The following is a 15,000-nucleotide window of genomic DNA, read 5'->3' as shown; positions in this document are numbered from 1 at the left end:
TAAGGCCCTTGTACAGAGTTAGCAGCTGGGGGGGTGAGAAAAACTGGCGGAGACGTCTCAGAACACCTAACTTCATAGAAGCTGTTTTAGCTAGAGATGAGATGTGAAGTTTCCAGTTCAGATTATAAGTAAAGGACAGACCGAGGATGTTCAGTTGAGTGTCATTGAAGAAGAGGGGATAGTTGTCTGGAAGATTGTGTCGAGTTGATAGATGGAGGAATTGAGTTTTTGAGGCATTGAACAATACCAAGTTTGCTCTGCCCCAATCAGAAATTTTAGAAAGATCAGAAGTCAGGCGTTCTGTGGCTTCCCTGCGTGATATGTTTACCTCCTGAAGGGTTGGACGTCTATGAAAAGACGTGGAAAAGTGCAGGGTGGTATCATCAGCATAGGAGTGGATAGGACAAGAAGTTTGGTTTAGAAGATCATTAATGAATAATAAGAAGAGAGTGGGTGACAGGACAGAACCCTGAGGAACACCACTGTTAATAGATTTAGGAGAAGAACAGTGACCGTCTACCACAGCAGCAATAGAACGGTCAGAAAGGAAACTTGAGATGAAGTTACAGAGAGAAGGATAGAAACCGTAGGAGGGTAGTTTGGAAATCAAAGCTTTGTGCCAGACTCTATCAAAGGCTTTTGATATGTCCAAGGCAACAGCAAAAGTTTCACCAAAGTCTCTAAAAGAGGATGACCAAGACTCAGTAAGGAAAGCCAGAAGATCACCAGTAGAGCGGCCTTGACGGAACCCATACTGGCGATCAGATAGAAGGTTGTGAAGTGATAGATGTTTAAGAATCTTCCTGTTGAGGATAGATTCAAAAACTTTAGATAAGCAGGAAATTAAAGCAATAGGACGGTAGTTTGAGGGATTAGAGCGGTCACCCTTTTTAGGAACAGGTTGAATGTAGGCAAACTTCCAGCAAGAAGGAAAGGTAGATGTTGACAGACATAGCTGAAAGAGTTTGACTAGGCAAGGTGCAAGCACGGAGGCACAGTTTCGGAGAACAATAGGAGGGACCCCATCAGGTCCATAAGCCTTCTGAGGGTTTAGGCCAGCGAGGGCATGGAAAACATCATTACGAAGAATTTTAATACGAGGCATGAAGTAGTCAGAGGGTGGAGGAGAGGGAGGAACAAGCCCAGAATCGTCCAAGGTAGAGTTTTTAGCAAAGGTTTGAGCAAAGAGTTCAGCTTTAGAAATAGATGTGATAGCAGTGGTGCCATCTGGTTGAAGTAGAGGAGGGAAAGAAGAAGAAGCAAAGTTATTGGAGATATTTTTGGCTAGATGCCAGAAATCACGAGGGGAGTTAGATCTTGAAAGGTTTTGACATTTTCTGTTAATGAAGGAGTTTTTGGCTAGTTGGAGAACAGACTTGGCATGGTTCCGGGCAGAAATATAAAGTGCATGAGATTCTGGTGAAGGAAGGCTTAAGTACCTTTTGTGGGCCACCTCTCTATCATGTATAGCACGAGAACAAGCTGTGTTAAACCAAGGTTTAGAAGGTTTAGGACGAGAAAAAGAGTGAGGAATGTACGCCTCCATGCCAGACACTATCACCTCTGTTATGCGCTCAGCACACAAAGACGGGTCTCTGACACGGAAGCAGTAGTCATTCCAAGGAAAATCAGCAAAATACCGCCTCAGGTCCCCCCAACTAGCAGAGGCAAAACGCCAGAGGCACCTTCGCTTAGGGGGATCCTGAGGAGGGATTGGAGTGATAGGACAAGATAAAGATATGAGATTGTGATCGGAGGAGCCCAACGGAGAAGAAAGGGTGACAGCATAAGCAGAAGGATTAGAGGTCAGGAAAAGGTCAAGAATGTTGGGCGTATCTCCAAGACGGTCAGGAATACGAGTAGGGTGTTGCACCAATTGCTCTAGGTCATGGAGGATAGCAAAGTTGTAGGCTAGTTCACCAGGATGGTCAGTGAAGGGAGAGGAAAGCCAAAGCTGGTGGTGAACATTGAAGTCTCCAAGAATGGAGATCTCTGCAAAAGGGAAGAGGGTCAGAATGTGCTCCACTTTGGAAGTTAAGTAGTCAAAGAATTTCTTATAGTCAGAGGAGTTAGGAGAGAGGTATACAGCACAGATAAATTTAGTATGAGAATGACTCTGTAGTCGTAGCCAGATGGTGGAAAACTCGGAAGATTCAAGAGCGTGGGCACGAGAGCAGGTTAAGTCATTGCGCACATAAACGCAGCATCCAGCTTTGGATCGAAAATGAGGATAGAGAAAGTAGGAGGGAACAGAAAAGGGGCTACTGTCAGTTGCCTCAGACACCTGAGTTTCAGTGAGGAAAAGAAGATGAGGTTTAGAAGAGGAGAGGTGGTGTTCTACAGATTGAAAATTAGATCTTAGACCGCGAATGTTGCAGAAGTTAATGAAGAAAAAGTTGAGGGGGGTGTCAAGACACTTAGGGTCGTCGACGGAAAGGCAGTCCGACCTGGGGACATTTATGGTCCCCTCCCCAGATGGGGACTCCGAGGCTGGTGTAGGAGTCGCCATGATTTTAAAATTTTTTGAGTGAAGGGTGTGTGTGTTATTAGGTGCTTGTAGTTTTGTGTGGAGGAAGAGAGTTGTCTTTAGAGGGCAGGCTGTGACTACCCCCTTGTGTTGTGAGACACAAAGGGAAACCTTCAGTGAGGTCACAGCTGGGTTTAATGATAAGTTCACAGCACCCCCTGAACAGTGCTTTAGACCTCACTGGGAGTAATTATCGTTTCGGCAGGTGTCTACTGAGCGCATAACAGAGGTAATTGTGTCTGGCATGGAGGTGTACATTCCTCACTCTTTTCCTTGACCTAAACCTTCCAAACCTTTGTTTAACATAGCATGTTCTCGTGCTATACATGATAGAGAGGTAGCCCAAAAAAGGTACTTAAGCCTTCCATCACCAGAATCTCATGCACTTTATATTTCTGCCCGGAACCATGCCAAGTCTATTCTCCACTAGCCAAAAACTCCTTCATTAGCAGAAAGTGTCAAAGATCTAACTCCCCTCGTGACTTCTGGCATCTAGCCAAAAATATCTCCAATAACTTTGCTTCTTCTTTCCCTCCTTTATTTCAACCAGATGGCACCACTGCTATCACATCTATTTCTAAAGCTGAACTCTTCGCTTAAATCTTTGCTAAAAACTCTAACTTGGACGATTCTGGGCTTGTTCCTCCATCTCTTCCACCTTCTGACTACTTCATGCTACCTATTAAAATTCTACGCAATGATGTTTTCCATGCCCTTGCTGGCCTAAACCCTCAGAAGGCTTATGGACCTGATGGGGTCCCTCCTATTGTTCTCCGAAACTGTGCCTCCGTGCTTGCACCTTGCCTAGTCAAACTCTTTCAGCTCTGTCTGTCAACATCTACCTTTCCTTCTTGCTGGAAGTTTGTCTACATTCAGCCTGTTCCTAAAAAAGGTGACCGTTCTAATCCCTCAAACTACCGTCCTATTGCTTTAATTTCCTGCCTATCTAAACTTTTTTAATCTATCCCCAACAGGAAGATTCTTAAACATCTATCACTTCACAACCTTCTATCTGATCGCCAGTATGGGTTCCGTCAAGGCCGCTCAACTGGTGATCTTCTGGCTTTCCTTATTGAGTCTTGGTCATCCTCTTTTAGAGATTTTGTTGAAACGTTTGCTGTTGCCCTGGACATATCAAAAGCTTTTGATAGAGTCTGGCACAAAGCTTTGATTTCCAAACTACCCTCCTACGGCTCCTATGCTTCTCTCTGTAACTTCATCTCAAGTTTCCTTTCTGACCGTTCTATTGCTGCTGTGGTAGACGGTCACTGTTCTTCTCCTAAATCTATTAACAGTGGTGTTCCTCTGGGTTCTGTCCTGTCACTCATTCTCTTCTTATTATTCATTAATGATCTTCTAAACCAAACTTCTTATCCTATCCACTCCTACACTGATGATACCACCCTGCACTTTTCCACGTCTTTTTATAGACGTCCAACCCTTCAGGAGGTAAACATTTCACGCACGGAAGCCACAGAACGCTTGACTTCTAATCTTTCTAAAATTTCTGATTGGGGCAGAGCAAACTTGGATTGTTCAATGCCTCAAAAACTCAATTCCTCCATCTATCAACTCGACACAACCCTCCAGACAACTATCCCCTCTTCTTCAATGACACTCAACTGTCCCCCTTTTCTACACTGAACATCCTCGGTCTGTCCTATACTTATAATCTGAAATGGAAACTTCACATCTCATCTCTAGCTAAAACAGTTTCTATGAAGTTAGGTGTTCGGAGACGTCTCCGCCAGTTTTCTCACCCCCCCAGCTGCTAACTCTGTACAAGGGCCTTATCCGTCTATGTATGGAGTATGCTTCACATGTCTGGAGGGGGTTCCACTCATACTGCTCTTCTAGACAGGGTGGAATCAAAAGTTTTTCGTCTCATCAACTCCTCTCCTCTAACTGACTGTCTTCAGCCTCTCTCTCACCGCCGTAATGTTGCATCTCTAGCAGTCTTCTACCGCTATTTTCATGCTAACTGCTCTTCTGATCTTGCTAACTGCATGCCTCCCTTCCTCCCGCGGCCTCGCTGCACAAGACTTTCTTCTTTCTCTCATCCCTATTCTGTCCACCTTTCTAACGCAAGAGTTAACCAGTATTCTCAATCATTCATCCCTTTCTCTGGTAAACTCTGGAACTCCCTGCCTGCTTCTGTATTTCCACCTTCCTATGACTTGAATTCCTTCAAGAGGGAGGTTTCAAGACACTTATCCATCTATTTTTGACTACTGCTTTGACCCTTTTATGGGACTGGCATTTCAGTGGGCATTTTTTTTTTTTTTACTGGATTTTTGTTGCCCTTAGCCAGTGTCCTTCCTACATTAAAAAGAAAAATATATATATTAAGGTGTTGTCGAAACATACAACTGATATTTTTCTTTTCCAGTCTGAGAAGAGCATGGACGTCCTTCAGATTATCTCTATTGAATATCCGATAAGGTATCAATGGTGTTCAGTATTCCAAGGTATAAGGCATTCAGAGCCTGGAGACGAGATCAGAAAAAGAAATCACCACCATAAGACCAAAAACACAACAAACACTACCAAAAATTAAGATGGTCCCTCCTTCACAGTAGAGTTTCCAGGAAAACGCTAAATTATGACGTTTTCTTTCGTCTACTTTTATGATAGCTAGTTTCTGGATTCTAGCACATGAACCGCTTTTATCATTACGCTTTCTGTTTTCATGATCTCACTATTGGAACATTTCGTAGACAAAAAAAATAACTTAAGTAAGCTTAACGTCAGAGTTTAGGAATTCATTGCAGACTCAAACTTGGCACTGAAGTCTATCAAAACTGCATAAAAAGGTCACAGGTCCATTAGCGTCCCATGCAAGCGAACGAGATACTAGAAAAAAAAAAAAGGGCATTGATTTAATGAACCGTAGACTGAGAAAAGAACCGTGACATTTCAAGTAGAGTTTGAAATATTGAATACCGCAGTTCATATTCACTTCCTAATCATTGCTGGGTATCCTGAAATGATGCAGTGATGGAAGCGAGAGATGCAAAGGCCATATGATAGAATAAGACATTTTCTTGGTCATAATTAAATGACTGATAAAGCGAAACGCATCCAGGTCAGTCTCACTGCTTCTCATCAACGCCTGTTCTCGTCCGCTTTTCATATATATATATATATATATATATATATATATATATATATATATATATATATATATATATATATATATATATATATATACGAGGTGTGTCATTAAAGTTCCAGGACTGGTGCCACACAAGTTTTATTTCACATCCAGGCTACAAACTATAGGTTATCTCCTTCGAAGTAATCCCCCTGGCACCGCATGCACTTGTCCATCCTTCTCTGCCAGGCTTGCATGCACTGCTGGAAGGATTCTTGCGGGATGCTCCTCAGCTCCGTCGTCACGGCCTTTTTGATGTCGTCCGCATCATCAAAACGGGTCCCCTTCATGACCTCCTTGAGCTTGGGGAAGAGGAAGAAGTCGCACGGAGCGAGGTCAGGTGAGTAGGGCGGTTGCTCCAGCACGGCGATGTTCTTCTTGGCCAAGAACTCTCTGATGCTCAGGGCATTGTGAGCAGGCGCATTGTCGTGGTGAAGCAGCCACGAGTTGCCCTGCCACAACTCCCGCCTCTTCTCGCGCACTGCACGAAGCAGACGCCGCAGTACTTCTTTGTACACATGTTGGTTGACTGTCTGGCCCTGTGGCAAGAACTCGCAGTGGACGATGCCCCTCACATCGAAGAAAGCGATCAACATGACCTTGAAGCTGGACCTGGACTGCCTTGCTTTCTTCGGCCGTGGCGACGCCGGACTCTTCCATTGAAGGCTCTGGCGTTTGGTCTCCGGGTCGTACTCAAATACCCAGGACTCATCGCCGGTGATGACTCTCCTGAGCAAGTCTGGTTCAGTTTCCAGACGCTCGAGGATGTCCTGACACACCTGCATGCGTCGTCCCTTCTGGTCATCGTTCAGGAGTCTCGGCACCATCTTCGCACAGACTTTCCGCATGCCCAGATCTTCAGTGATAATCTTCCACACGCTGTTGTGGTTCATGCCAAGCTCATCTGCGATCTTTCGAACAGTCAACCGACGATCGTCACGCACCATCTGCTTGACACGCTCAACATTGGCCTCATTCCTGCTCGTTGAGGGTCTTCCACTCCTGGGGTCATCTTCCACGTCCTCCCGGCCCTCTTTGAACCTCTTGCACCACTCAAAAACACGTGAGCGTGACATTGTCTCATCCCCGTACACTTTTTGCAGCATACCCAGTGCTTCTGACGGCGTTTTCCCCAACTGCACCAAAAACTTCAAGTTTGTTCGCTGTTCAGCGCTCATTGTTAAACGACCTGCAACAGAGGACATGATTTTAAAAGCACGTAAGAAAAAGATTAGTGACTGTAGAGGGTTGGGAGCGCAGTTGTATACTCCAGAAGGATTACTTTGAAGGGGAAATATGGTGGTTTGTGGCTTGGGTTTGAAATTCATCTTTTAGGACACCAGTCCTGGAACTTTAATGACACACCTCGTATATATATATATATATATATATATATATATATGTTCTTATCATGTTATCTTGTTATGTTCTTATCATGACACGCCCCAGATAAGGGTTACACTACTGTACTTTGCCATAAGTTACGTTACAAGGTTAATATTATACTTATAACATTACTTGGTATGTGGACGGGACGAGAAGGCGAGCAACAGAGGGGTGTTTGTTTACAGGACACCACAGCCTTTATCTAGACCATCATTTTTCCCCTCAACCAGGTCAGCGCGAGGCAGGGTAAGGGTTGACATAGTTTAATGGGGGTCAAGGGGGTGAACTTGGGACATAGTTTAATGGGGGTCAAGGGAGTGAACTTGGGGAAGAAATAAGGGGGGCTCAGCCATAGGGGCTGAGTCTTGTGGAAGCCGTAGAGGCAAGACCTGTGTCGTTCACCACTCTCCAGCTGTGCCACTATCATCTCAGCTGCAGAGGCACTAGTTCATAAACTCTACGGGGCGCCTCTGCCACGTTACGTGGACAAGGAGTCTGCTCTGGGATTGAGGTGATTGAGTGGCATTCATTGCGTTCTACAAGGACCTTCGACTGTTTCCGCAATTGCGTATGTATTATTTACTTATGTATTAATCATATCTATCTGTGTCAGTAATATACTTAGATGTTTCGGTGTTTGTTTCGGGACGATGATGTTGTATAATGTAGAGTTCGGTGTTTGTTTCGAGACGATGATGTTGTGTAATGTAGTGTTTACAAATATCCCTATGAAGTGCACAGCTACACTGCCTTATTGTAGGATTTCCAATTATTTCCTATCAAGTGATGTACTTATTATAACTAACAGGTTTGACCGCATCCCAATAAATTGAGAAGTGAGTACAACGCAAGTGGTTTACAGTCACTCCTTTGCCACACCATAAACGCAACGCATCAGTACGTTTACACAGGAGAACGTGATATTTAATACTTACATTATGTTTCCAGACGACTTTGTACGCCCGTGGATTGGCTTTGACGTGGCACTCGAAGTACACGTCGTCCCCCTCTCTGATGTTCTGTGGATTGAGCGACGCGCCGAGCATCGCCTCTGCCGTCGGGGTGTCTGGGGACACGTAGAAAACTACATAAGCCTAGTTAGGTATGAGGGCGTCAAAGGAGAGAGGATAAGTTTAGTAGGCAGAGAGAAACAAATGTGACTGGGAGCACTGGAATGTGAGACAGGAAGGCGAGTTTGAGCGTTCAGTGCTGGACATATATCAGGTTTTTTAATTCGTAACATAAAAAAAAAAAACGAATGAAGCAATAAACAGATTTTCATATTAAACTCTGAAACTAAATGCAGGAAAAGCAAAAGAAAATTGTAAAAACCGTAATCGCATTGAGATATCCAGGATCTATACAAAGATAAATCAGCGAACCCAACAATCGCGTAATAAGATTATCTAAATAAAAGAATACAATAAATGATCATTGCAATTGTGCAGGTTATTAATATTTCAACCCGAACAAAAAAATATATATAAAAAAAATCTGATTTGATGCTCGTAGACTCTAAAATAAAATAAATAAATAAATAAATAAAAATAAATAATCAACAATAATTGCTGATTAGTACAAACTGTAGCTTAATTTTTTCACCAGTGGAGCGTACGAACAGGAACGTAATATGAGAGCTTCCCTGTCCTTAAGTCATGGATGCCCAGCAATGAAAGGAATTAACTGAGCAGAAAATTCTTGTATCGCGAAATTCATGTAAGTAGAGATAGAGAGAAAAAAAGAAATGAAATGAACACTTGGAAATAAAGAGACGTGTATTGATAAAGGTGATAAAAGGAGAGCTGAGGTGTTTACAACATTCGAAAGTATTCCATGGGTGAAGGACCTCCCTCTTAACACTTCTCTCATGTCCCCCACCCACTCATCTACAGCTAACCAAGCAACATATATTCATATAGTTGCTGGAAAGCCGAGGTCGTTTATATATATATATATATATATATATATATATATATATATATATATATATATATATATATATATATATATATATATATATATATATATATATATATATATTTTTTTTTTTCACTTGATCATATCTTCTCTACTTTTGTGTGTGTGTGTGTGTGTGTGTGTGTGTGTGTGTGTGTGTGTGTGTGTGTGTGATATAATAATAATAATAATAAAAATAATAATAAGCGGTTTATTATTCAGGCAGTTTACAAACTGAAAATGTACAGAGGAGGTAGGGAAATACTTAACATTAATCCTAAAGCTAAGTCTGATTTAGAAGCTCACACCATAGTGGGAATCGCGCTGAGTCTGTACCGATCCGTGCGCGGCGCCTTTAGGGGCGTAATCTTGTGTGTGTGTGTGTGTGTGTGTGTGTGTGTGTGTGTGTCTCTCTCTCTCTCTCTCTCTCTCTCTCTCTCTCTCTCTCTCTCTCTCTCTCTCTCTCTCTCTCTCTCTCTCTCTCTCTCTCTCTCTCTCTCTCTCTCTCTCTCTCTCTCTCTATATATATATATTTATTTTTTTTTTTTTTTCCCTTGGGAAGATATGATCAAGGGAAAAGCCTGAAATGGTAAAAAAAAAAAAAAATATATGCAACTGCCAGAAACGCTGTATCCCCTGTGCCAATATTGGCAATCAAAGACTGTTTCAGTCTAGTGGCAACAAGAATTTGGCTGGATCTGTAGAAAAAAAATGTCAGTTGTCAGCACGGAGGGTGGAATGAAGACTCCTAAAGCAAGGTTAAGTTTTTAGAGAGTACACTGGACAGTTCTCATCTAACTTGATTAAAGACGAATAAGTTTATTAGGAAGGCAACTGATGCAGCTCACTAACTCAAACATCCCCAAAGTGGCTATGTGTTAGAAAGACTCGTTTGTATTTTGTTTATAGTACAATTTACAGTGTATTCAGGAATGTTTTCTCATCTTAGGTATCGTCAAGAAAAAAAGTTTTATAAATAACAAAGGCATTTAATTGTTATATGCATCCCGAAGATCTTATTTCCCTTACACTTAATATTTATTGTTTTTTTTTCATTACCTTTTATCGTGTGTGTTTTACATACATTGTTGATTCAAAGAAAATCAACGAAAATGGCCTATTTCGAAGGTAAACTGAGCTGAAGTAATGTTACTAATATGGAAACATTATCGCAAGAATGTTATTATTGCTGAACTCGAGATATTTCACAAAGTGATTTTTCCTTAATTTGGATATTTCCAAAAACATTTTTAATCAAGCATTAAAGACAGTCTTCTTATCCTTAGTTTTCAAGCTATCAAATAAAGGAGTGAAGTAGGCAACACAGCGGCATCCTGTTAAATACTACTAAACATAGGTTTGAGTGAACAGTAAAGGCCTACCATAGCAACAACAGACCGCTCAAATAGGGGACAGAAGATAAAAGTAGACAAAAAAAATCTGTATGCGTGGTTTGTAAACTTGATATTGATATCTATTAGTGATTATATTTGTCTCTCGACAGATTAAAGGAAACAAAAGTTTTTACGAGAGAAAAGTTTCTTGTACGGAAGTGATTCTGGCATCGGAAGAAGAGACCCACTTAATGCTACATCAGTTCGTTTCTGATATGTCCTTTTTAACTAGAAATGCATGTAATGTTTAGATAACACTCTTGTACATTTTCACTGTTTAAGAGAAGTTCAGGGAATACAAAAGGGAGAAACAAAAGGAAATATAAGGAACATGATAGAGGTGTGAAGTTTGTTTACTATCCAAGCAGAAGACACTCACAGTACACGCTTAACTTCCACGTATCCTCGATAACGGCCGTGGGTAGGTTGCGGTTTTCCGCTCTGCACGCCAGGAGGCGCCCGTCGTCCGAGGCGTTGGGGGTAAGCCGGACCATGGAGGTGGACACGTTCCCGCCGTGCGAAGTCTACCAGAAGAAAAGGAAGATCTGATGTGCCAACACAACTCATTACGTCTGATGCCCTGGCCTTCGTCTGTTATGTTCTCCTCTAAAGAGAAAAAGTGATAGGGATATGAAAGCGTACAAATCAGAAATGCTAACGAATAATAGTCAATGACAAAATACTCTGGAAATAGTTGCCGCATGATTGAAAATTTCTCTCTCTCTCTCTCTCTCTCTCTCTCTCTCTCTCTCTCTCTCTCTCTCTCTCTCTCTCTCTCTCTCTCTCTCTCTCTCTCTCTCTCTCTCATAGGAACATAAGAACATAAGAAATAAGGGAAGCTGCAAGAAGAGAGCAGGCTTACACGTGGCAGTCCCTGTATAAAATATACCTACCTATTTCCAACTATCATCCCTATCCATAAACCCGTCTAATCTTCTCTTAAAGCTCCATAATGTCTTAGCACTAACAACATGATTACTGAGTCCGTTCCACTCATATACCACTCTATTTGAGAACCAATTTCTTCCTATCTTTTCCTTAAACTTAAATTTGTCAAGCTTCAACCTGTTATTTCTTATTCTATCCTGGTTGCTGATCCTAAGAATTTTGCTTACACCCCCCTTGTTATAACCCTCATACCACTTAAAGACTTCTATCAAGTCGCCTCTTAACCTACGTCTCTCTAAAGAATGTAATTTTAACAGCTTCAATCTCGCCTCGTAGGGAATACGCCTCATCCCCTGTATCCTTTTAGTCATTCTCCTTTGTACTGATTCTAATAGACTATATCTTTCCTGTAATGTGGGGACCAAAACTGCACAGCGTAGTCTAGAAGAGGTCTGACCAGCGCCAAATATAACTTTAATATTACTTCGGGGCTTCTACTTTTAATACTCATAAAAATTAATCCTAATACCCTATTTGCCCTGTTTCTGGCATCTATGCATTGCTTTCCTAGACAGAGTTCAGAGCTAACTATAACTCCTAAATCTTTTTCGTACCCTGAACCTACTAAAGTTTCGTTGTTGATTGTGTACCTACTGTGTGGGTTTCCTTTACCTACGATAAGTACTTTGCATTCGTTGATATTAAACTGCATTTGCCATCTGACCGTCCATTCATTCATCCTATCTAAATCTGCTTGCAAGGCGATGGCATCCGATTCTGACCTAATTAATCTACCTATCTTTGTGTCATCCGCAAATTTACTAACATCACTACTAATTCCAGTATCCAATTCATTGATATATATTAAAAACAACAATGGCCCTAATACTGATCCCTGTGGCATCCCACTAATTACATGACCCCATTCAGATCTCTCTCTCTCTCTCTCTCTCTCTCTCTCTCTCTCTCTCTCTCTCTCTCTCTCTCTCTCTCTCTCTCTCTCTCTCTCTCTCTCTCTCTGTCTCATATATATATATATATATATATATATATATATATATATATATATATATATATATATATATATATATATATATATATATATATATGATAAAAATGCAAAAAAATATCATGAACATTGAAACAAGTCAGAATAAGATTGGGGTATCTGTATCAGGAAATCATACATTATAGATATTTAAAACTGAAGGTGACAACACATTTCTTTCTTACTTACGGTATCGTCTGCGGCAGAAACTCTCGCGGAACCCCACCACCAGGTGAGGACGGCGGGAGGGCGAGACCCACGAGAGGAACATAACACTTCATAAGTGCGGCCAGCAGACAGCGGCTCTCGGATGTGATGTATCGTCACGTCCAAGGGTCGAACTGTGTGAATAGACCATTCAAGGTTAGTCAGCACCAGTGCCTTGGTGGTCCTCCTGCTGTGTACAGTGTGGGGTAACACTTCCTGCCTTCATGGTCAGTCAGCAGTTTGTAGTGTCTGTAATGATGCTGTTGTGTTCAGTGTTAGCAGGTTACAATAGTACATCCGGCTACATTCATGTAGAGGCATTTTATTCCAACATTTTCCCAATAAAAATAAAAACATACAACTCAATATCTATAAGAACATAAGAATATAAGAAATAAGGGAAGCTGCAAGAAGCGACCAGGCTTACACGTGGCAGTCCCTGTATGAAATATACCTACCTATTTCCATCTATTATCCCCATCTATAATCCAGTCTTATCTTCTCCTAGAGCTCTCTAGTGTCCTAGCACTAACAACATGATTACTGAGTCCGTTCCACTCATCTACCACTCTATTTGAGAACCAATTTTTTTCCTATCTCTTTCCTAAACCTAGATTTTTCAAGCTTGAACCCGTTATTTGTTGTTCTACCCTGGTTGCTGATCCTAAGAATTTTGCCTACATCCCTCTTGTTATAACCCTTATGCCACTTAAAGACTTCTATCAAGTCCCCTCTTAACCTACGTCTTTCTAAAGAATGTAAATTTAAGAACTTCTATCTCGCCTCGTAAGGAATACTCCTCATCCCCTGTATCCTTTTATTCTCCTCTGTACTGATTCTAATAGACCTATATCTTTCCTGTAATGTGCGGAACAGAACTGCACAGCGTAGTCTAGATGAGGCCTGACCAGCGCCAAGTATAACTTTAATATTACTTCCGGCCTTCTACTTTTAACACTCCTAAAAATGAATCCTAGTACCCTATTTGCCCTGTTTCTGGCTTCTATGCATTGTTTCCTGAGACGGAGTTCAGAGCTAACTATAACTCTTAAATCTTTCTCGTACCCTGTACCTACCAGAGTTTGGTTGTCTAATGTGTACCTATTGTGTGGGTTTCCTCTACCTACGCTAAGCACTTTGCATTTATTGATATTAAATTGCATTAGCCATCTATCCGTCCATTCATTCATTCTATCTAAATCTGCCTGCAAGGCAATGGCATCCGATTCTGACCTAATTAATCTACCTATCTTTGTGTCATCCGCAAATTTACTAACATCACTACTAATTCCACTATTCAAGTCATTGATATATATTAGAAATAACAATGGCCCTAATACTGATCCTTGTGGCACCCCGCTAATTACATGGCCCCACTCAGATTTCGAGCCGTTTATTACAACTCTTTGTCGCCTGTCACTAAGCCATGACCCTATCCAGCCTAACACCTTCCCATCTATCCCGTGTGCCCTAACCTTTCTCAGGAGCCTTTGAAGGGGGTACCTTGTCAAATGCTTTACTAAAGTCCAGATATAAGATATCATAACTATCACCATTATCTACTGCTTCGTACACTTTACTGTAAAAACTTAACAAGTTTGTCAGGCAAGACTTTCCCTTCGTGAAGCCATGAAGTGATTGATTTATCAAGTTATGTTTGTCTAAATGTTCCCTAATGTTCCTCGCTATTATTGACCCTAATATTTTACCTACATCTGAAGTTAAGCTGGCAGGTCTAGAGTTAGACGCTAAAGTTTTATCTCCTTTCTTAAAGATGGGTACTACATTTGCCTGCCTCCACATTACTGGTACCTCACCCGACTCGTGATTTCCTAAAGACAGAAACTAACTGCTCACTAATAATCTCTTTGCATTCCTTATATCTGATATCTATATTCCTTATATCTATAGTTGCTTCCAAAACGCTCTCAGTGAAGTGAGCACCGAAAAGTCTCTCACCCAGGTTTTGGAAGACAGCCTTCAAGGGATGAGATTTTCAGAGCGTGAAATGACAGATTAGATCCTGATCTATACTGATCATTTTTTGGGTCCCGCAAGCCAACTTATCCATTCCTTACTACTTTCCTTGCTCTCTCTCTCCCCGCTTCCTTTAAAAAAAAATATCATATCCAAGCAGAAATGAAAATATGATGATATAAAGGTATATAAAATATATGACATATAATAAAAATATATCTAATAGATCTATTTTGTCTAGTAAAGATATGGGAGTGAAATGTGTAGTAATTTATAGTGTGATGTACAGGTTCCTGCAGTGGTTTTCCTACAATGAAAGAATGGCTGGGAATAAAATGAATATAAGATATCATATAATGAATATGATAGGTTGGCGGTGCAAGAGGAACATCTCTCTTGGAATGCGAGGACAAAGAGTTGAGTACGTTTGAGTACTCCACAAGAGAAGTATTCTATTTTTAAT

The 15,000-nt window shown here is 41.3% G+C and overlaps 1 protein-coding gene across 1 annotated transcript in view; it reads right to left on the bottom strand.

Annotated features, from left to right (window-relative positions):
- Window positions 1–15,000, bottom strand: part of LOC135106803 (nephrin-like) — a 75,148-nt gene that overhangs the window by 31,282 nt on the left and 28,866 nt on the right. The window contains exons 5-7 of the mRNA XM_064016123.1: window positions 12,543–12,694; window positions 10,797–10,941; window positions 8,003–8,133 (exon numbers count right to left, since the gene is read on the bottom strand). Coding sequence (XP_063872193.1) covers window positions 8,003–8,133; window positions 10,797–10,941; window positions 12,543–12,694 — 428 coding nt within the window. The remainder of the gene's footprint in view (window positions 1–8,002; window positions 8,134–10,796; window positions 10,942–12,542; window positions 12,695–15,000) is intronic.

This window comes from Scylla paramamosain, chromosome 14 (assembly GCF_035594125.1).
Source record: "Scylla paramamosain isolate STU-SP2022 chromosome 14, ASM3559412v1, whole genome shotgun sequence".
In the NCBI taxonomy this organism is placed as follows: domain Eukaryota; kingdom Metazoa; phylum Arthropoda; class Malacostraca; order Decapoda; family Portunidae; genus Scylla; species Scylla paramamosain.
This window is presented reverse-complemented; position numbering and strand designations above follow the sequence as displayed.